Source organism: Triplophysa rosa, linkage group LG11, assembly GCF_024868665.1.
Source record: "Triplophysa rosa linkage group LG11, Trosa_1v2, whole genome shotgun sequence".
NCBI classification, from domain to species: domain Eukaryota; kingdom Metazoa; phylum Chordata; class Actinopteri; order Cypriniformes; family Nemacheilidae; genus Triplophysa; species Triplophysa rosa.
Window position 1 is genome coordinate 5,890,223 of NC_079900.1, and position 20,694 is coordinate 5,910,916.

General features: G+C 37.7%; 2 protein-coding genes across 4 annotated transcripts; both read right to left on the minus strand.

The window, feature by feature from the left end:
* Positions 1-4,160: 4,160 nt before the first annotated feature.
* On the minus strand, positions 4,161-12,380 carry sp100.1 (SP110 nuclear antigen, tandem duplicate 1). 2 transcript variants are annotated; one of them, XM_057347185.1, is made up of 17 exons: positions 12,203-12,318; positions 12,033-12,116; positions 11,736-11,902; positions 11,131-11,305; positions 10,683-10,889; positions 10,461-10,580; positions 10,248-10,381; positions 10,009-10,065; positions 9,877-9,925; positions 9,587-9,796; positions 8,656-8,795; positions 7,907-7,975; positions 7,516-7,646; positions 7,298-7,409; positions 5,822-5,896; positions 5,553-5,696; positions 4,165-5,368 (listed from the first exon to the last, which is right to left on the minus strand). In XM_057347185.1, exons 3-17 carry the CDS (start codon positions 11,895-11,897, stop codon positions 5,288-5,290), a joined length of 1,866 nt encoding a protein of 621 aa, XP_057203168.1. In that variant the 5' UTR covers positions 11,898-11,902; positions 12,033-12,116; positions 12,203-12,318; the 3' UTR covers positions 4,165-5,287. The 2 variants fall into 2 exon arrangements, with proteins under 2 accessions (XP_057203166.1, XP_057203168.1); XM_057347183.1 differs by lacking the exon at positions 12,033-12,116 and having other exon boundaries at positions 4,161-5,368; positions 12,203-12,380.
* A 4,995-nt stretch (positions 12,381-17,375) lies between these two features.
* On the minus strand, positions 17,376-20,620 carry dnal4a (dynein, axonemal, light chain 4a). 2 transcript variants are annotated; one of them, XM_057346521.1, is made up of 4 exons: positions 20,549-20,620; positions 19,642-19,725; positions 19,384-19,467; positions 17,376-18,919 (listed from the first exon to the last, which is right to left on the minus strand). In XM_057346521.1, the coding sequence occupies exons 2-4, from the start codon at positions 19,711-19,713 to the stop codon at positions 18,755-18,757; spliced, it is 321 nt and encodes a 106-aa protein (XP_057202504.1). In that variant the 5' UTR covers positions 19,714-19,725; positions 20,549-20,620; the 3' UTR covers positions 17,376-18,754. The 2 variants fall into 2 exon arrangements, with proteins under 2 accessions (XP_057202504.1, XP_057202505.1); XM_057346522.1 differs by having other exon boundaries at positions 20,508-20,579.
* Positions 20,621-20,694: the final 74 nt, after the last annotated feature.

Below are 20,694 nucleotides of genomic sequence, written 5' to 3' on the forward strand. Positions count from 1 at the left end.
AAAAAACAATTCAGTGGTGCACTAGGCTAAAACCTATTAACTAAGTCATAAACCTGCATAACAGCATGAACCATTTAAAACTATTACATGTACCGTTACAAAGTACTACCCAGCTTAACAACTCAACAACTAGAGCTGTATTAATACCAAATAACATTTATAAATACGAAGGCACATAGTGCAGATTGTGGAGAAATACCCACACATTAGCGCAGAAACCTTTAAAGGCATTATTTTCCACAGAAATAACCTACATTGAACTACATAGGAACTGCCAGGCATTAAACTTTTTCAGACACATTTCTACATACGCATCAAGTCATTTTTGAGACTCTGTAACTTGGGTGACAGTTTACCACCTTCAAGACCAAGTAAATTTTTTTGAGTGAATTCAAAAGTGTTGGTCAGTCCCCTGGGATAGCTGAGGTGTAGTGCATAGATCAGTCCACACATTACCAGGAAGGCATCAGCAAATCTGGAGAGGCTGACCACAATCTCGCATTCAATGACAACAGAGATTTTCACAGGCTGGAAGTGAACTGGACTTCTGTCATTATCTGTGACGACTGTAAGGAGGACCACTGCAACATCTAAAAGCAGTGGCTCATCAGATATGTCCTGCAAAATAAAACAGATGTTAAAGCAAAAACTAGTTACACATGGCTACAAATACTGAAGGTAAAAAAAATATTTATTATTTTTGACAAATACCAGCATATAGCTAGTCATGACATAGATTTAACAAACAATATTGCTGCAGACCAACAGACAGAAAGTTTTGTGATTTTGAGAGTTGTGTGAACAAACTACACATGAGGATGTGAAAAACACAATATCAGTGTTCTACAGGAGCCAGCCAAGCTACCAGTAAACCAAAGTTGCAAGAGATAATATGCTCAAAAACCTATAAAGAAAAACACCTCGTCTTGTTTAAAGCAATCTAGTACTAAGGTTAATTTAAAGTGAAGTCAAAGAAAACAAATAAAATCTCTTCAAATTGCACAAACTATATGGTTGGAGAGTCTGACCAAGGGTAAGTGTGCAAGTAAGCATGACTGTATTTATATTAACAGTTTACTTAATATGGTAAGTGTACATTTTTCAAAAATACTCACTGTGCAGGTCCTGAAGAACCCAGAGACGTCCTCATGTAAATACACAGGAAGGGCATGAAGAACAGTGGTACGCTTGGTGTGTACGTCAAGAAGCTCCTATAACGAGGAAACAGAACTGTATATAACTGAACTGTAAATGTTAAACAATAAAATTATATACATAAACAACTTTAATGCAATCAGACAAATACCAAAAACAAGTGGACAAATTGTACCTTTCAAAGCTCATTTGAATCATTAAACTTTCCTCATTCAATTAAGAATTAGACCCGTAAAATGTATAACAATACTTTTTTACCTGTTCATCAAAGATTCTTAGGATTTCAGCCAGAGCATCTGATGTCTTCCCGGTTTTGGCTGCCTTCTGTCTGAACAGGGTCATCAGTCTAGGAATATGTCTGTCAAGCTCAGAGTACAATGTGTTGGGCAGGTTCTGGTTTGTAATTCGTTGGAACTCTGCATATACCTACATTTTAAAACAAAGACAGACAGACAGACAACACAGTCATATTAATTTTGTGAATCTGGTAAATCTACTACCCTCCCATAAAGCATAAAACAGCCCCTGAATGTGGTATAGGTTATCAGGAAAGGAATACCAGGAACAAGTGCCACTACACATTACCTCAGACTCCATTTTGAGTGCAGGCCAGAGTTCCATGAGCTCTTTCACTGGTGGGCATGTGTTCACTATGGTCTGTCGCCGCAGGCTAAATGTTTTCTGCATCATCTTTTTTATAAGCGCCAAGTTCTTCTCAGCTTTCTTCATTTCATCAACGATATTATGCCTTAAATGTTCAAGAGTAGAGGGATTCTCTCCCTGGGGAAAGTTGGGCAGAAAGTTTACATCTGCTCGTTTGGGTCTTTTAATATTTGAATGTAATATAAAGACGTATAATCTTAAACTTAGAATTTTAATTAAACCAAAAATATATTCAGTTATACAATGCTGGAACCTCAATTCTTTTGGTTGGTGGTGTCCTTCTTCTGATGTTTGATTGCATAAAATCTATGGATCCATCTTGGGGTCCCCAATTTGAGAACCACTGCCTTAAAGAACTGAGATTTTGGCTAATTCTGTCACACGGCGCATGCGCTTTGTAACCATGTGCTTATTTACAGACGAACAATTCGTGCTTCTATAACCAATCAGTCGATTACATTAACGGGTTTTGGAAATGCTGTATTGTACTCTTTTAATCACAAGGTGGCCGCCGTACGGTGAACTAAATGAGCGGCTTCTCCCTCCCGCTCAAATCACAGACGCCGCGACCCGGGAAAGCGAGACATCGCGCTCGCGAGGCCGTACTGACGACAGTTTCCCACTAAATGAAAGCAACGATTTATAAAAAAAACCACGGCAAAATGACTCTAGCGGAAACACTGTTTTACATGTTATTTACATTTTGTCCACATCAGACAAAATTGACAACGGCTTTTTTTATCGCGCGTCACGCGTTGACGTAACAATTTCAGCGATGGATGGCTGAGATGACAAAAAACGCCAAATGTACAACGTCTTGCGGTGTAGTTACACCTATTTGAAAAATGATATACGCTTCGCGCTTCATTGTTTTTAATAGGCCAATTTCATTGACTCGTCCTCAGTTATTCCTTAGGACACATCTATGACTTGTGATTGTAAATATACTTAACGGATGAACGCTGTTTAAAGTTTTGTTGGATTAAACAGTTGCAACTGTTCATTAGATAAAACACATTAACACTTACCGTGACTCGTGAGACCAATGATGCTGATAACTGCCGACAGCTTGAAGCTCAGATCTTCACTGCGGTCAATTACGGCGCCAACGTCATTCCCACGTGGCGCGTTCCCAACGTCGCAAACGTCCACGCTGATCTTGGACCACGTGAGCCAGATCGTAAGCCAATAAAATGACGATCCTTTCGTTAACCGAGATGCTTAAAAGCGTTAACTTTTTCTTAACGTTTACATATCAAACGTATATTTTCTTAATGCCATCTGCTGTTATGAAATCAAATAAATATCTAATGTTGAACCCACTGGCATGATCATTGAAATTATAATTCTGACCTCCTAAATTCCAGTCTTCTTAAGTTTTTATATTGTCTTAAGCAGTGGTCGCTTAATATTCTCCTTTGTGCCCACTCATTAAATCCGCTGTTTTGGTTAGAATGTAAATGTATGTAATTAGTGCTTAGACTGAATTTGATATTTTTCTTGCAAAATTATTTTTAGCTGAATTCATAAAGACCTTCATTTGTCAAATTAAGTGAAAACATATTATTTAAAAAATGTTAACCTATTTAAATTAATATTATTTAATTAAAAATGATAAACAAATGGTGGCTTTCACCACTCACTTACTCACGCACGCACGCACGGCACGCACAACGCACGCAACACACACACACACACACACACACACACACACACACACAAAACAAACAAAGGTTCCTGATGTCAGACACTTAACACTATGTTGAAACAACAAAACTAAGTACAGTGAAATTATACTCGTAAGTGGCACTTACTTAATGTGCAGATAGTTTCAGTAAATTAAAAATAATCAGTTTAACTCACTCAAAATCTATAAAAAGTCCCAGAAACTCAAAATTAGAAAACAGTAAAAAGACTCGCTGGGTTTTCACTAACAGGATCACATTTTGTTCTAATTGGGAATTTAAAGATAGACGTAGTTCTGGTATAACAGGCATGGAAAGGCTAATTTAGTAAGTAATGTTTTCTGTTTATGATGAGAGCAATGTAATTATTACATTAAATTTGTTGTTTGTAGCTTTTTTATTTACACATATTAATGATCAGACTTCTATTAAGAGGGCATTCCCCTAAAGCCACAGAGCCTACATGTGGATATCAAAATATAAAATAAATGGCCTGACAAAAGATCATAACTTTTATATATATATATATCCAAGTGTGCTAAATTGATTAAATATTTATTTTTTGTTATTTAAAAAAACATATTGTCCGGACCTCCGTTTGGAAGAAAGTATAAAGACTGAACCTCTTGGAACTTTAATTGAATACCCCATATGGCATCGAAGAACCTTTCGAAGCACCTCTGTTATGCTTTTCGTAACCACATTTATAATTGATTTATCAAATAATTTATAGACATATCTAATGCTTATTACTTTTTTAATGATATTAAATAGTAATTTTAGTGCCGGGATACTGTATGTTCAGTAATGCTCTTCTGTACACCTGAGTAAAGGCAGTTATGTTTTATTTGAAGTAGAGTATTTTCTGCATTCCCAATGAAACACTCAAACAAAAAGTATGCATAAAAACATGTAATTCATTTCCTGTATATGCTACACTGGTGATTGATAATACATTGCAGGTGGCTGAAATTACTTTGAAATGTAAATACTGCAAAGGACTTTGAAAACACCACTGTAAGCATGAGAATGTTTGTATTTTGGGGTTGTGTTATGTTAATGTATTAATGTGGCCTAGAACTCAAGCTTATTTGATCTGCACATTCATTCTTAAAAGAGAAGCATGATAATATTTGTTAAAATACCTCCTTCTATCTGGTTTAATGTGCAACGACAAAGATAAAGATGTTTGTAAAACAATCATCTAAAGAAAAATAAACTCTTAACATTTAAGCATTTAAGAAATTACTGAAATAATGGTAATAGAAAACTAACTAAAAACTAACAATGAACAATATATTTTTACAGCTTTTAGTCATCTTTGTTAATGTTTGTAGACTCATGGTCTAATGTCAAATGTTATAACTTCTGAAATAGATTTGATTTTAAATGCTGAATAGAACATAAGGTTAATAAATACTGCAGATGTGTTGTTCATTGTCAGTTCATGTTGTTAATTCTTTATTTTACATCATTATAAAGAGTTAAATAGATGAAAACAAACATATTGTTGAATGATTAAAACATGTTTTAGAGTGCAAAAGTGACATGATAAAGTATAAAGTATAAATCTCTTCCATAAAATGTTTCTAGAATGTTTTGTCAAGATTGTCACATGATGCTCAAAACGTGATGTTTTATCATGCTTTAGGACAGGGTGTTAAACTGAAATCTCATCAAACCATGATGAGAATGACAAAGGATCGGGATGCAATGAAAGATAGTAGCATATACTCAAAAAACCAGACGATACCAAAATGATACTCGAGCTGGAAGGAGAAATGTTATTGGATGGTGAAGATTTTCTGAAACTCCTTGTCAAACAAATCCTTCAGTCTGGCCCCCATTTTGCCGAACTCATTGTCCTTTATAAAGCAAATAAAAGCATACATCAGTCAAAATATCAAACATACATCGATCATAAATGTCAACATTAATATATTGTAGTTAGTTATATTGTAGACAGTAAATGTAAGCTAAATACAAAAATACAATTTAACTGCATTTAAATGGTGTTTGTGGCTGAATCTGTCCAGCAGTGAGTCTCACCTTGTTGAATGTGCTGCAGTTGCTGAAGATGAGCTGAAAATCTGACACAAAATCTCCAACAGTTTGATACTTTTTTCCTTCCAGTTTCAGCTTTATTCTGTCCAGCCACATCGGCTGCGCTACGAACTCAGAGTATCTGCGTACCTGAAGGTTTCATTTCAGAAACATCACACATTGTTTTTATATCTTAACATTATAAAAAGAAGAGGTGTGAAAAAGTGAGCAGACCGACATGAGAAAAACAGACAGACACAAACAGTTTGGCTTACTGTTTTGCAAGGGTCTTGCACAAACACGCGTTGGACGTCCTCTCTGTACATATATAACAGCAGGTAATGGCAGTACTACAAAATAATTACATGAATTATTAGTGCATTCATACTAGACTCATAAATGAAAGAGTTGCTATAACAACGTCCTTAAAATGACATTTCATGCAGTGTGTAATGTTGCTGTGTGTGAATGTAAGCAGTCTGCCAAGTTGTAAAGCCGAAAGTGTATGAATAACAAAGTTATTGGCTTGGGGAAAAAGGAGTCGACTCTGAATCACGCGAACGAGTCATCTGTCGTTCTAATTTCAGTTCCGGTTCAGATTTTCGTCACTCCGTGTAATGCCCGCTTACGTTCTATTTGCGACACTGCACGCGGTAGACCAATCACAGCAGACTAGACCATCTGACCAATCAGATCAGAGTGGGCTGACAGTAAGGAGGGGATTAGACAGATGAATCGCCGAACGAATAATTTGAGAGTCAGTCAAGAAGTGAGGTAATAATAACTGCCTATTATCAGAAAATGTAAGTGTTTTTACAACTTGTATGTACGTAAACTTGCTGCTGGACACTCCTTACTCTTTAAACATCTGGATGCATTAAACAGATTTTTGGATAGAAATATGTTTGCTTTTCAGAAGAAATAAAAGGGTTTGTTCCCAAAAAATGCTTCGCTTACTTTATATTCTGGGCCGGTTTCCTAGACAGGGCTTAAGCCTAGTCCCAGACTAACTTAAATGTTAGATGCGTCTCAATCGAAAACAACTTGCACTGACATATCTTAAAGTATATGGGATTGTTTTGTCTCAAGATGCCCACCAGTAATGTTTTTTGTAAAGTATGTTTTTAAAAACGACTTAAATATCCTAATTTAACCAAGGCCTAGTGCTGTCGTAGAGGCCGTTTATACGTTCATTTAGACGGAAACTGCGTTTTGGGGGACTGAAAATGCAAACTTTTGAAAACGGGTCTCAACTTTTTGAAAACGCCACCATTTTCGTTTCCATGTAAACTGCAAGCCGGAACTTTCTGAAAATGCGTATGAGTATTACGCGCTCAGTCGCGCAAGTATAGCCAAGACAATATGGCGGCTTCCCATACTGTGAGCTCTCGCTGCTCGACTATTATACTAACGTTTCCCCAACAAAATGTGGATTTGCTGCACCAGTAAGACCAGCGGAGACACACTATTTACATTCGCCAGACTTTAATATCGACCAACGGTATTAAAAAGCACTTTTGGTTTATAAGTGCGCATGTGTATGTGCCAAGGCACATCCTGTTTCTTTTCATAACGCTGTCATGTGTACACGAAACTTTTCAAAAACGCAAAGGAAAAACGTTTCAGTTTTTCATCGCGTAAACGTGGCCTTAAAATAATCCCTGTCCGGGAAACCGCCCCATTATCTTATTTTTCTTCTCTGGATTAAAAACATGCGCAGAGTAATTTATCAATTTTGTGTGTCAATTTACCAGTCTGTTTTGAGAGGACACTGGGAGCTTCAGAGCTTCTTGTTGAGTCACATGACTGGGGTCACACCACTGTTGACTGGTTCTCAGCACACAGAAGGTGCACATCCATTTTCTGCATGTGCACAAACACGCACGCACACAGTTAAATGTAATCTACAACACACACACTCAATGATAATGCGATGATTAAATTGATGAAGACTTAATCTTTCTCTCACTCATGAGGTGAATCTCCGGTTATAGCTGGCAGGTGACAAGCTCCATGAAAAGCTCGTGGACACTCATCACAGCACACAAGATTTCCATCAGAATAACACTCGTAACACACGTCATCATTTCTTTGTGCCAACTGATCACAGGACAGCATAACACATTTATACAGTCATTATCTCAAACACAAATGTATCCAGTTCAGTGATTAAATCATGGACACTATAGCATGACCTAACATCCAATTGTGTCCAAAGTAAATGTATTCGGCACCAAATAAATCTGTTAAGCACTCTGATTACAAACTCTGTAAAACTGTGTTTTATGTTACGTCATTTATTAAATATAAATGACAAATTAATATGAATTTATGTCATGTCGGGTACGAGCGATTCTTACCAAGTCACGTTCGTTATCGCTGCATTTCTCACACCCACACAGGAGTGAATGGATGCACAGGATCGCTTTCTGAAAATAAAAATCACATCTGTGTTTCTGCTTCTGCATAAATAACTAAGATTATTTAACGGTTGTGTAAATGTTAAATAGTAATATTAAGAAATGTTGATCGTTTCAACATTATTCTTGCAAGTTGGAGTTCTTACAATCACAAAACATGCTGAACATAACAATTGTTCATAATATTGAAGTAATGTAGATAGTAAATGAGTATTTTAGTCGTAAGTGAGCTTGTTCAGATGTTTAAAGCCTCGAAAACCTGAATAACGCTCAGGGCGGATTTGTGACTATACACTTGGGCCAGTGCTGCATCGTCATGAAAGTTTAGCATTTGCACGTGTTTTAATCGTTGCCAATTGTTGCAAAAATACGTGAAAGAGAACTCGGTTTGGTCACTGTGAGCTGTTTGAAAAGTTGTGCATGCTTATCACACAAAAGTATGTCAAAACTCCTGTATTGGTCAGTATCCTTGTAGAGATGTAAATGTAAACAGTTCAAATCAATATGCATTTGTAACAGTATACTGGATCCGTATTTTATAAGTGACAGAAGGATTAATCTATACTAAATTTAAAGTGCAGATTATGCAATGTCATTTCACATAAAAACAACTAGACATAAAAGAACTACATTTTTTATTTTGCGCAGCCAAACATTCTTTACACAACATAAATGTGTAAGCATGGTACCTTCAGTAAGAAGTTGAGAGTTTTGCCATGGCACTGTATATCTCTTCTCCAGTTTGCATCAGTCAGAGCTTCCTCCTGCCTGACAAACTCTTCTGGAGTGAGCCAGCTTTCATCAGTACGTATACATTTCCCACGCAAACCTGTGACACAGATCAAATAAATGACAAACAGCCAGCGAAACACTGTAAACATGCAGCACAAAGACATTATCAATGACAAAGTGAATTAAACAATTAAAACAATTGAATCAAACCGGCAGCACAACCAAAAACTAATAATAGGTCACTTAAATAATGAAACGCTAACCTGTGACATAGTACAAACATGATCAATTCCTGACTCATAATGGGTGAGCCAAGATTAAAGCTGTTGTAAATGAAATGTAAAGGTGGAAGTAAACTGGTATTGCCTGTCATAAGCTCAAAGATCACAGCAAGTGTAAATTTTGAGGGCTGAAATGACCTAAAGGACTTTAAACTGACATGAATACAGAAATGAACTAATATCATCTGTCTCTCTACACCCCACAGAGGGAGAATGTGAGAAACCAACCCCCCCCCCCGAACTATATTTGAGAAAGACCTTTTATTACAATAATTACAAAAATTATTTCATATTCACCATGCAAAACATAATAAGACATAATAAACTGTGCGGTTAATAGACTATGGTTCGGTTATGCCCCCAGGCAACATGACAAAAGTCACCTGCTTGCCTAAACAACATAAAATACCTAATTCATGAATCATAAAAACCAGCCGCTTGTGATTCATGGCTTGTGCACAAATCCACTAGCAATGTTTTGGAAATGGGGTGTGTCAACCCCAAACACAGACTTTAAAGTTCTCGTGTACCTGAAAGTCATGAACACTAGTTTCATCTACAGAGTTCTGCGTGTATTGTAGAGGCCCAATCAGAAAACAGCACCAACCTGATGAAAACCGATATTTGTGTAAAGTCCCAGTCAATGAAACACAGGTGACTGGCAAAGTGGGAGCCTGGAAAACAGAAAGATTGTCCATGTCCTCCTCCTCCTCCTCCTCTACTCTCCCTCTGAACTCCGTTCCTCCCTCTGCCCCTCCTTGTTCTTCAAAATCTGCAGCGTCTCTTTCCTCCTCCGTCCCGGCACTGCTTTCGGATTCTTGTGGAGAAAAAAACGTTGTGTTCAGACAGACAGAAAGCAGACAGCGTGTGGATATGCGTGTGGTTTCTGCGACTCACCACCGCTGGAGCTTTCTGTTGAACTGGCAGAAGACGGCACTGGTGCATTCTGCGCGAAGAAACAGTTTTTAACCACATGAATGTCAAAAACAAAATCAAAGAAGAAAAAACTGAGGGAGCTAAAGCAGATACATTTAAGACACATGTGCGTTTACTCCTCTTCATATGTGGACACTGAAGATGGCCTTCCTGAGAAGAAAGTAAGAAAAGAGAGAAAAGAATGAGAAGCTTTTCTTGATTTACAGAGGAGTTGAAAGTGTATAGATGTTTATTGCACATTTTTGGACAATTTCAGTGTGAATTCATATGACAGACAGACAGACAGACAGACAGACAGACAGACAGACAGACAGACTACTTGCTATATTTACCTCTAACAGTTTTTTGAGAGGTGTTTTTCTGCAGCGAATGCTGCATTTCCAGTTTCTGCAACTTTCTTTTCCCCCAAACTGCTCAAAAGCAGATGGAGTAAACCAGCGTCCTTTTGCAAAAATACACTCCTCCCCTATAGTAAACATCACAGTTAGAGATCACTAATACAAACATCAGCTGATGTAGTGGAAAAGTCAAAAGTTATTGTGAACCTCTGGCGAGTCTGTCCCGATGAAGACTTCCCTCTTGTTGGCCACAGGTTACAGGCAGCTGAGTTTTAAAAAGAGTCCACTTCCAAATCTCCTCTGCGTCTCCTTTCTTCACAGGTGATGCTGTGAAAAAGACACGTGAATCATGGTGTAGCTTATAGAAAGTGAAAATACAGTACAGTAGCAACAGGACAAAGTATGTCCGTCTTTAGCTCAGGGACTTACAGAAGGAGAGTTTCTTGTTTGATTTTTTCCGAGCAGGCGTGGAGGCGGATGAAGGACCTGGACCATCACTGTCCTCCCCACTTCCATCATCTGTCTTTCTCTTTCTTGCTCTTTTCTTTTCTTTTGCTTTCTCATGCTTTCCTTCGTCGTTCTCCTTCTCAGGTAATGCTTCAGCATCAAGATGTTTCTCGTTGAATTTGAAGCTACCTAGAAAAATGAAGAACACAAAAATACTTATGACTGCATATGAATGTATGCAAATAACAAAAAAGGAAAAGACCAAAAACAAAATTCAGACTTGACTGTGGGTCAGTTTTCCTCTGTTTACACAGCAAACAATGCTAGTTATGAACGTCATATTATTAAATTGGTAAAACACTCTTGTTTTACATCAGGTACATAAGGCACACACATCTAGATAATAAAATAACAATGTAAAGTGACATACCGTCCATCAGGTTGTTTCTGAGCAGGCGTAGTGTGGGGTACAGCTGTAGGATGTGATCTTTGAACATACTGCCCCAGAAGCGATGCATACACTGAGATCTCTTTATCTCTACCCAGTCCAAAACACCATAGACACCTCTCTGCTTTTGCTCACGAGAGCGCATTGTTTTTACCTTCTATTGTCAAAGAGAGACGGAGGGAAAACATATTAGGAACTAAAATGTTGATGCCATTGTTCCTGTACCTTGTAATTGAACTGCAATGAGTTAAGGCATGGCGAGAGATAGATAGAGAATTTCACATATAGGCCTATTGTTGAATTTTGAAAGTCAATTTCTTCATAAGATTTCACACAATAACTATGTATTATCTATATGAATTGAATCAATGAACTGAATAGAGAGAGAGAGAGAGAGAGAGAGAGAGAGAGAGAGAGAGAGAGGCTCATAATTGATACATTGAATCTTGAGAGAGAGAGAGAGAGAGAGAGAGAGAGGCTCATAATTGATACATTGAATCTTGAGAGAGAGAGAGAGAGAGAGAGAGAGAGAGAGAGAGAGAGAGAGAGAGAGAGAGAGAGAGAGAGAGAGAGAGAGACGCTCATACTTGATACATTTCCTCGGACAGCAGATCGTGATCGCGCAGCTGCGTGAGGAAAGTGTGCGGCTGGTCCATGCAAGAAATCTCCGTTTTCTTGCGGCGAAGAAAAAGCAACAAATCTTCATTCGTTAGAAAGTCTAACGGGTCCATTTGAGAGTTGACTCCCATTAATCCTGCGACATTAAATGATTTCAAGACTTAACAAATGACAGAAACCCTTCTTGAAAAAAATAGCCTACAAAGTCTGTAAAACACAATGTGACGTTATGCATTTGGTATATAATTTGATCAAAAACGACTTACAGTGCATTGAAAGTACAAGTTTTGTTTTTTGCATTGGGAACGGAACGCAGGATCTTGGTGTTGGGGTCTCACATTAGCGTCACACTGTATAGGCCAAATGTTAGTTGCGAATGTCCTGCCGTTGTTTGTCTGCTTCAAAATCAATATAAGCACATTCGACTCACGCGTACCTGTCAATCGGAGAGCTGTTCGTGCGTATTCGTGCACAGAAATACCCGTTTCCAAATCTCCCGCCAGCATCGGATACTCTGAACTAAAAAACAGCAGAGGAAGGAAGTGATGTAGCGAAAGCAGAAGTCAAGCTCGAGTAACAGCAGGACTGACCGCCCCGTCCAGAACTGAACAAAATAATACAGTCCGGAAAACAGACGCGCCTGTAATGCAGTTATGATTCTGTCCACCAGAGGACGCTCAAGAAACATAATAGAACATGAGGAAAACACTAAAAGCACGACTAGAGCATACAGCAGGTTACTTTCAGGCACTGATGATTTAAGTAATGCCTTGCTTGAGATCACACCGGTGAAAGAACATCAACACTAATTTATTGTGTTAACAATCTTTTCAAGTAGCTCAGAAGTTTTCCCTGTAATAAAAGACAATAACTACAAACACAAACTGGTGTAGTCTTTTCAATGTCAGTCCCTGCGTGAACCATGTGCTTTCATAACATGCTTAGACCATCTACAGTATGTTCAAGGTCCTGTGTTACCTTCATCGAGGATAAAAAACAAATGATAATCAACTTTGCGTCTTCTGAATGAATTAATCAAACTGTAATCACAATTTAAGACAGCTTAGTCATTGGAAGTTTATAGTGTTAATGCACGAGCGTTGTTGCAAACACAGACAAATAGCTAAAATGCATCAAAATACAATGATCTTTAAAGATTTCGACGTGAAATTTAGCAGGTGACATTAGAGGAGTGAGAAGTAAAATCAAGACGCAGCAAGTGTTGATTTTATACTTACAACTTATAATTTAACATTTCTATAACAAACATTGCAAGCACTGTTGTAATGTGTATTTTTGTTATGTAAATGTGAATGTTACAATTTGGCAAAAGCAGGAGACAGACATTTCACACTGTGGTCCACACTATTAAATAAGAAAGAAAAGATAGCGTTTGAAGATATATCTGACAGATGTATGTGGGCTCAGTAACAGCATCACAGATATCTGCCATTAACACCTTCTGGTATTGTGGGTATGTACAATTCTGCATTGTTGATTGAGATTTTTTTGGTGCATTTAAAGGCAAGCTCGGAGGTCCCTTCAGTGATTTAGTTCCTTCGCAGTTCAAAAAAATAACGGCCCACACTTGACGTCAGACATTCTGGAATTAAGAAACCATGATGCAATCAGATCACAAAGTATCAATGATGCTTATAAGAATTTTGACATAACATGCAGCAGGAGGATCAGCTTTTAAAGCACTGTCCAACAGAGAAGGATTTGACATGCTGTTATCCCCAGAGCGCAGAGCTGGTGTGATCCATGGCATCATTAATTCAGCTTGTTCACTAGTGTACGTGGAGAGACTGGTCCCTGGTGTGAATTCATTTACACCAGGGACCTTTTCATCTCACAGTTTTTCTTTTTCATCTCACAGTTTTTCTTTTTCATCTCACAGTTGCGCAACAGATGCACATATAGGCTACCCCAAAGCGCAAACAACCCAGATTACTAATAAGTAATGTTAATTAGATATATTGATTTAGTACTTAGTATTTTTGCAGAATACAGCAGATATAATAAAACATTTCTGTATAAACAGAACAATCAAATGATTTACTATAACAGTCCATGTTCGGTACAACATACTAAGGCACTTCATTGCATACTGTCTTTAGTTTTTTCAAGTAAAAATGTCATTATTATGGAAGCCCAGTTCTGCCAAATTAAAGAGTGCTTTGACAAATCATGATTATAAGAAAGTCATAATTATGATATTATGATGACTTTTTATCTCACAATGAATGCTCATTATTTTGAACTTTTACCATGTATGTCATGTATTCTAATAATTAGGATTTAGCAATGCAGGATTTTTGTTTGATGGAAACAGGCTTGCATAAACATTACGCTAATACAATATGTTCATCACACTGTATGTGATGAAATCCATCTGGAAGGCTACATGTTGAATTCCTTTTTAATTAGTATATTTTACTGACTTATACAGTACATTATTGTGAACTACCTATTTATGGAAGCTATGAAAAAGTTAGTTTGACTTTAGGTACATCCAGGCTGATCTCAAGCAAATTTGAAACTAAATGACAAGAATTTGCACAAAGCGAACTGTACAAAAACACATGATTATTAGGAAAAAAAGCAGCAATGAAGCACCACACCTAAACCTAACCATCGCTGGCACAAAAGCAGATCGTACCAAAATGTATGAATGACATTATTCAAAGTCATACAAATTAGCCACCATATGTCCGAATTGCGTTGAGATTGTATTGGTCAATCTGAGACTTTTAGCATGCTCTGTTGTACAAATGATACTAAGTCTGCACTCTTTTGTTAGTTTAAGTCCTAAAGTATGTATAACGATAATGGAGTAAATAAGAGTTGTGAAAAAGATTTGCAGACATCTCGCCTTTGTTGTCTTGAGCAATGAAGTCTGTGGCTCCTTGAACTCCTTACCTTCAGAAATGTTCTCTTTTAGGGAGACTTTACACACCCTGCGCAGTATCCTACTATTACATTCTTAACTGAGCCAGTGGTGTTGCATTAGGTATGCAAACAAATACATAAGAAAACTAAATGGCTCATTAAACCTCATTAAATAATGACAAATTAATCTGTTCTGCGAGCCCAATATTATTGCATATCATTCATCTAAATTCTACAAAGCATCATATTTAACAGTACTTTAAGATAAGGTCTAACCAACTCACAAACACACAGATTCATCCTGTCATCCTGTTTATTAATACTGTATGTGTCACGAGGCTAGACGTCAAGCTCAGAAACAGACTGTATTAAATATTTATGACTCTTTCTTTTTATACCCTTCATCTTGTGCATTGCCTCACCTAATTATTTACTCCTGTTGCGACCCTACTTCTCGGCTCTTTCTCTCTCTCTATCTTTCACATCGACTGTTTTGTCATTTTAGATTTAGATGGAACTGCTGCAGTCTAGCAATAAAGGTAAGGTAACCTTGTGTCTGATAGTTGACAGCTCTCTACGTCCAGTCTAAATAAGACATTTAAGCATGCAAATGCATTGCACACAGCCGTAAGAAATAAATATGCTAAATGTTGGAGACACTCTGCTGGTGCACAAACTCACTCAGAAAGCTCAACGATTAATATTTTATTCAGCCCGAGAAAGAGATAGATTGAGAATAAATTCTTAAAGAAACCACTACAATTCTAACATACAAAAAAGTACTTGAGGCGGTGCTGTTTTGCAAATATAAACACAGTTAATGGATGATGGAAGCAGTTTAACTACTGTACTATTTTCACCCTTAATGCTCTAGTGATTGCATGAAATTGTCAAAAAATTTCAGGAAAAACATTTCTATATGTTAAGCAAATAAATATTTCCATTAACAGATCAAATCTATGGCATGTAAACTAACAGTTGACCAATGGGTGATGTACAGTAATATAAAATAGAATAGTTCACACCAAAATGAAAATTCTGTCATCATTTCAAACCTGTCTGACTTTCTTCTGCAGAACACAAAAGAAGATATTTTGAAGAATGTTAGTAACAAACAAGGGCGGTACCCATTGACTTGCAGTGGTTTTGGGTCCATACAATAGAAGTAAATGGGTACCGCCATTGTTCAGTTACCAACATTGTTCAAAATATCTCCTTTTGTGTTCTGCGGAAGAGTGAAAGTCATGTAGATTTGAAATGAAAAGAGGGTGAATAAATGACAGGGGCGGCGTTTGCGTATGGCAGTTTGCCATATCCTTATGATGATGACAGAATTTTCATTTTTTTGGTGAACTATCCCTTTAAAATACCTGGAGAGAGCAGTAAGCAAGCCCATTCTTCTCAATGGTTGTCTGGACTACACTTTTGAGAACGCTACATCAATTAAAAAAACAATAATAATAAAATCAAATACTAAAAATAGCAATAATAATGAAATAAATTGTCCCATATAGTTAAAATTCACAAGTATTGTATTGCCTTTAAAAATGCATTTAAATGGGCCTAACACATTGGGTAATGGTGTATTTTCAACATTTCCAGCAAGCCCGAAATGGGCCATACTAATTTATCAAATATTCACCCCTCGAGTAATATTAACAGTGATTTGTGTCATAAGCGGTTTCTGTATTCTGGCACATACGGTCCCCGCAGCCAACCATTTCATAAAAGGAGATTAGCACGTGTAAACACTGGCTGCAAAAGAGATAGAGAAACCAAGTAAGGTATGAAAATCTGCATTCATCCCCCAATCCCACTTTCATTCCCACTGCTACACTTCTCACAACCCACTCGCTTGCCATTACACGTTTAAACACACGGAGTTATGTAACGTGTGTAATCCCATGATCACATGATTCCTTCACTCTTGTTCTCCATCAATCACTTCACATCTCACTCTTTATCACCATTCTTTCCCAGCAGTTACTTTTCCAAGAACATTTGATCCTGTTCCATTTGACAAATTCATTTCAACCCAAATCCATCTGATCTTTCTTGTGTGTTTGTGTGCTGCACTGTTTTTTACTTTAAGCAGTCAGGTGTGAGGTTTTCCTTACTGTATTCCTTACTGCCTGATTCTGGCTTGCATATACCCTTTCCCGCTGCGCCTCTCTGCGGTATGTTCCTGGTCAGCAGAATGTCAGGCAGATCCTGCGGTCCCCCGGAGAGAGCCAAGCTGTTAATGATGAGAGAGAGCCAGAGATGCACAGCACCAACTCACTCACTCACGTATCTGAGCTCAGTTTATCTGAAATACAGAGAGGGAGGGAGACGAAAAACAGAAACAGAAGAGGAAATACAGCATGTCTGGACAAGCATCCAATCTAAAAAAAGGAGGTGATGATGGAGCGGACAAATATAAGAAAGACGAAACAAAAACCTGCTACGTCAACCTGCTACAAGTGTGTAGGTAAATAAGGCATGAGGGTTTTTTCACTTTTCAATACATGACATTTTGAACCTATTCACATCAAATGCGAAACAAATCTCACATGAATTGACATTTGATCAGTCACTTTATCGAATAAACAGAAATTCATTTGATGTTCATGTAAATAGGCCTGAAAGTTTACAGTACAATACTTCATGACAGTTTTGGACTGAAGATATATTCAAGTTTGGGATCTTCAAATATCACAATGGTCTCACAGATTGTACTTAAAGTTTATTTCTCCAAACAGAGGAATTATTGCACAGAAAGTTCAGAATCATAAAAAACATAACTTTTAAGGCCTTTTACAATTTCAGCATTGCTGGAACATTAGGACGAAACATTCTGATGAAAACAAACAGAATTGCACAGATAAGGTCAAAAGTACTATTCAAATGTTTTTTAGGACAGTGTTCACAAATATTGGCATGTTCCTTCTGTATTTAGCTGGAAATAACCAATGATAATGACCATATTCCTAACATAACATCCATTTAACTGTGGTAGCATACGGTATCTACTCCTTACAACCCAAGAATTGATTTCTTCTTATGAGTGTGTTCGCTAGGAAGGAGTGACGATGTAATTGTATTCATGTTAATCATTTCAAACATGCTTCTGTAAACCAAATAGTTATTACAGCATTAAATGATAAGTTTATCATACTTATCAGTGGTTAAAAAAGGCATATTCTGTAAAGACATGTACTGTAGAATCAGACTGCAATTTAATTACTACTCATCCTTGGAGGTTTGTCAGGTAATTTGGCAAGAAATATTCTGGAGGTAGGAAAAAAACTGTTCTATGTGCCATAAAATCACCAAGCAGCACCTGGAAAACAGTTACCAGCTGAATATGGCTGAAGATGAGTAATTGTTCATTCTAGCACAGTCATATTTTGCAATGCGTAAAACGGTTACAGTAAAATACAAGTTTCAGTAGATATGAATCTCATGGCTAAAAAAAGAACAATACAAGGTTTAGATTGCACAACTACAGAACCTTTAGAAATCAAATGTTAAAATCTGTAAACTTGACATTGTGTAGAATTCACTCTTGGAATTGCTGGTTGTGTAAAGGGAGAGAACAGAAAGAGCATATTCCCAAGGTGAGAATGAAAAAGAAATAGACAGAATCATCTGAAACAGGTGGCAGAGCAACCCAGTAAGAATAAATTACAATTATTGTCATAGAATGTCTGGGATTTCAAGCATAGATTCGGCATTTCACTATTTACAAAACTCACACAGACAATCCTATCTGGAGATCATTTCGCAGAGGTTATTTGCCATGTAGTTTAATTCAAAACACAAAAGGAATTAAATTCACTATGAAACACTTCTTTCTTTGGAAGAATAAGCATATATGAATCATGCATAGTGAATAAAGATGTCAATTGCAATCATGAAAATTCGAATTAAAACCTGAGAAAGAGTGATCTGTTGAGAGCAGATGTGCCCAGGAATGTGGATCCTTCTTTCTCTGTACCCCTCATGCACCTTTTCACACGGCTGGACACACACATCAAGTATAGGGCTGCATAGTTAAGACAGGCCTGCGAGTATAAATACCCCACAGTGGCAACTGTGTGGCCAGGAGACGACATCAGGAACATTTCCACACACACACAGCAAGACTTCCCCCGAAGAACATGTACAGCAGGTTCTTGACTTCATGAGTCACCTCGAACCCAAAACCTTCACCAATGACCACATGCCACGAACTGCCAAACTTCTTATCCATGGACTCCTTAATCATCCTGGCAGCATTCTGGAAAAAGTAGTGTGTACGAGAGGGGGGAGAGAAAGAGAGAGAGAGAGAGAGAGAGAGAGAGAGAGAGAGAGAGAGAGAGAGAGAGANCTCCTTAATCATCCTGGCAGCATTCTGGAAAAAGTAGTGTGTACGAGAGGGGGGAGAGAAAGAGAGAGAGCTTGCAGCTGCCTGAGAGAGAGAGAGAGAGAGAGAGAGAACCAGAGAGAGAGAGAGAGAGAGAGAGAGAGAGAGAGAGAGAGAGAGAGAGAGAGAGAGAGAGAGAGAGAGAGAGAGAGAGGAAGATGAAACCATGTAGGCTAGGAGAACAGTCCAGATGGCCAGACTACGAGTGTGTGAACCGTACTGACTATGTACTAGACAGAATAACACACTCCACCCCCACCTGTGTGACCAGGGGAGCACACTTATCTGACAGCCTGCACTTCATAACACAATCATCCACTCACATACACCTGACTGACCTCATTGTTGGTGGCAAATTTCTCGCAGGCTGTGACACACAGCTCCATGGTCTCCACTCGCATCTCTTCAGGCATGTCTGTGTGCTGTGCACAAAACCAACACATCACTACATCACTCATGCATGATGGAAAGGAACGGCTAAAATTTCATACTTTGAAAAGAAAGGAAAGGGGAGCAGTTTGAGCGATCTAGTGCATAGATAGACACATTCAGATACAGGTTTTTTCTACGTAGATGTAGGTCACAGCTACACTCACCCTGATGAGAGGAAAGCTGTGTAGTCTTTTGTAGTCTGCCTCTTCTTTTTTACCATCTACAGTTTCTGCCATCCCTGCCCTTCACTGAAAGAGAGCCATTAGTCCTTAAAAATCTAAACGTCATTGTTGAGTTATTGTTTTCTACATTAAATTAAACGACTGTGACATAATATAAATAGCATTCTGTGAAAATAATCTTGATATCTTTAATATTGACTGAGTAAGGTCATGTCAAAGATTTATTAGATTTACAAAATAACGATTCTCGTCAAACTTTGATGCTCCTAATCTCATCAGACTAAGACTCTAGCCTGGATTTCACGGACATGGTCATGTATTTCTTCGGTCTTCATTATCTGTAAACATCTGACGTTTTAGATATTTGGCTAGACGATACAAGCAAAGATGTATTTTGTCCATGAACATAAAACACCACTATAAACTGCAATAGTGAAAGTTCTCCTGTGTTGTCTTTATCTTATACTGTAAAATACAAAGACTTGTCCAAAAGATCAATGAGCATAAATAGAGCATTTAAATCTATTTGAATATTGATTGAAATGGATTAACACAAAACCAAAACAGAGTTTGCAAGCTGAAGAAGACCTTTAAATACAGCTCTAAACTACCAAACAACTCAAAAGAAATAAAAACAAACTATCAAACAAGCTGTTTTTAATCTGCAGTGCATTAATAACTTAATGTTAAAATTTAATTATTAACAGACAAACACGTGTGTTGTAAGTGTTTGTTTTTAGCATTTCAGTGCTAATGTTATCTTAAACGCTAACTCCCGTTCGCCCTGCTTTAAATCCCATTATAGACCGATACATGAAGAAAACTGAGAAAAGATTAATGTAATTTACTCAAGCATCTCTAACAAGTCGTTTTAAAGCCATTTAATCACCGTTCTGCAGCGTTGTGGAACGACACCCTCCTCCTCTGATGTTGTCATGGAGATGCACCGGCCTGGACAGCCAACGAACCACGTGAATTCGTCACTTCCGCCCTCGTCTATCGTAGGCAGGTGAGACAGAAGGCTGTGCGTTTATT

What these genes read in the sequence shown, in the direction of transcription:
- sp100.1 (XM_057347183.1), bottom strand. Translation starts at nt 12,272, where the DNA reads ATGCTGGCGGGAGATTTGGAAACGGGTATTTCTGTGCACGAATACGCA. An exon ending in CAAATATCGGTTTTCATCAG is followed by an intron (nt 8,796 to 9,586) that starts GTTGGTGCTGTT and finishes TCTGTGTCACAG; the next exon opens with GTTTGCGTGGGAAATGTATA. An exon ending in ACTGCAGCACATTCAACAAG is followed by an intron (nt 5,369 to 5,552) that starts GTGAGACTCACT and finishes TGCTTTATAAAG; the next exon opens with GACAATGAGTTCGGCAAAAT.
- dnal4a (XM_057346521.1), bottom strand. Translation starts at nt 19,713, where the DNA reads ATGGCAGAAACTGTAGATGGTAAAAAAGAAGAGGCAGACTACAAAAGA. An exon ending in ACAGCTTTCCTCTCATCAGG is followed by an intron (nt 19,468 to 19,641) that starts GTGAGTGTAGCT and finishes TTTTGTGCACAG; the next exon opens with CACACAGACATGCCTGAAGA. An exon ending in AATTTGCCACCAACAATGAG is followed by an intron (nt 18,920 to 19,383) that starts GTCAGTCAGGTG and finishes TACTTTTTCCAG; the next exon opens with AATGCTGCCAGGATGATTAA.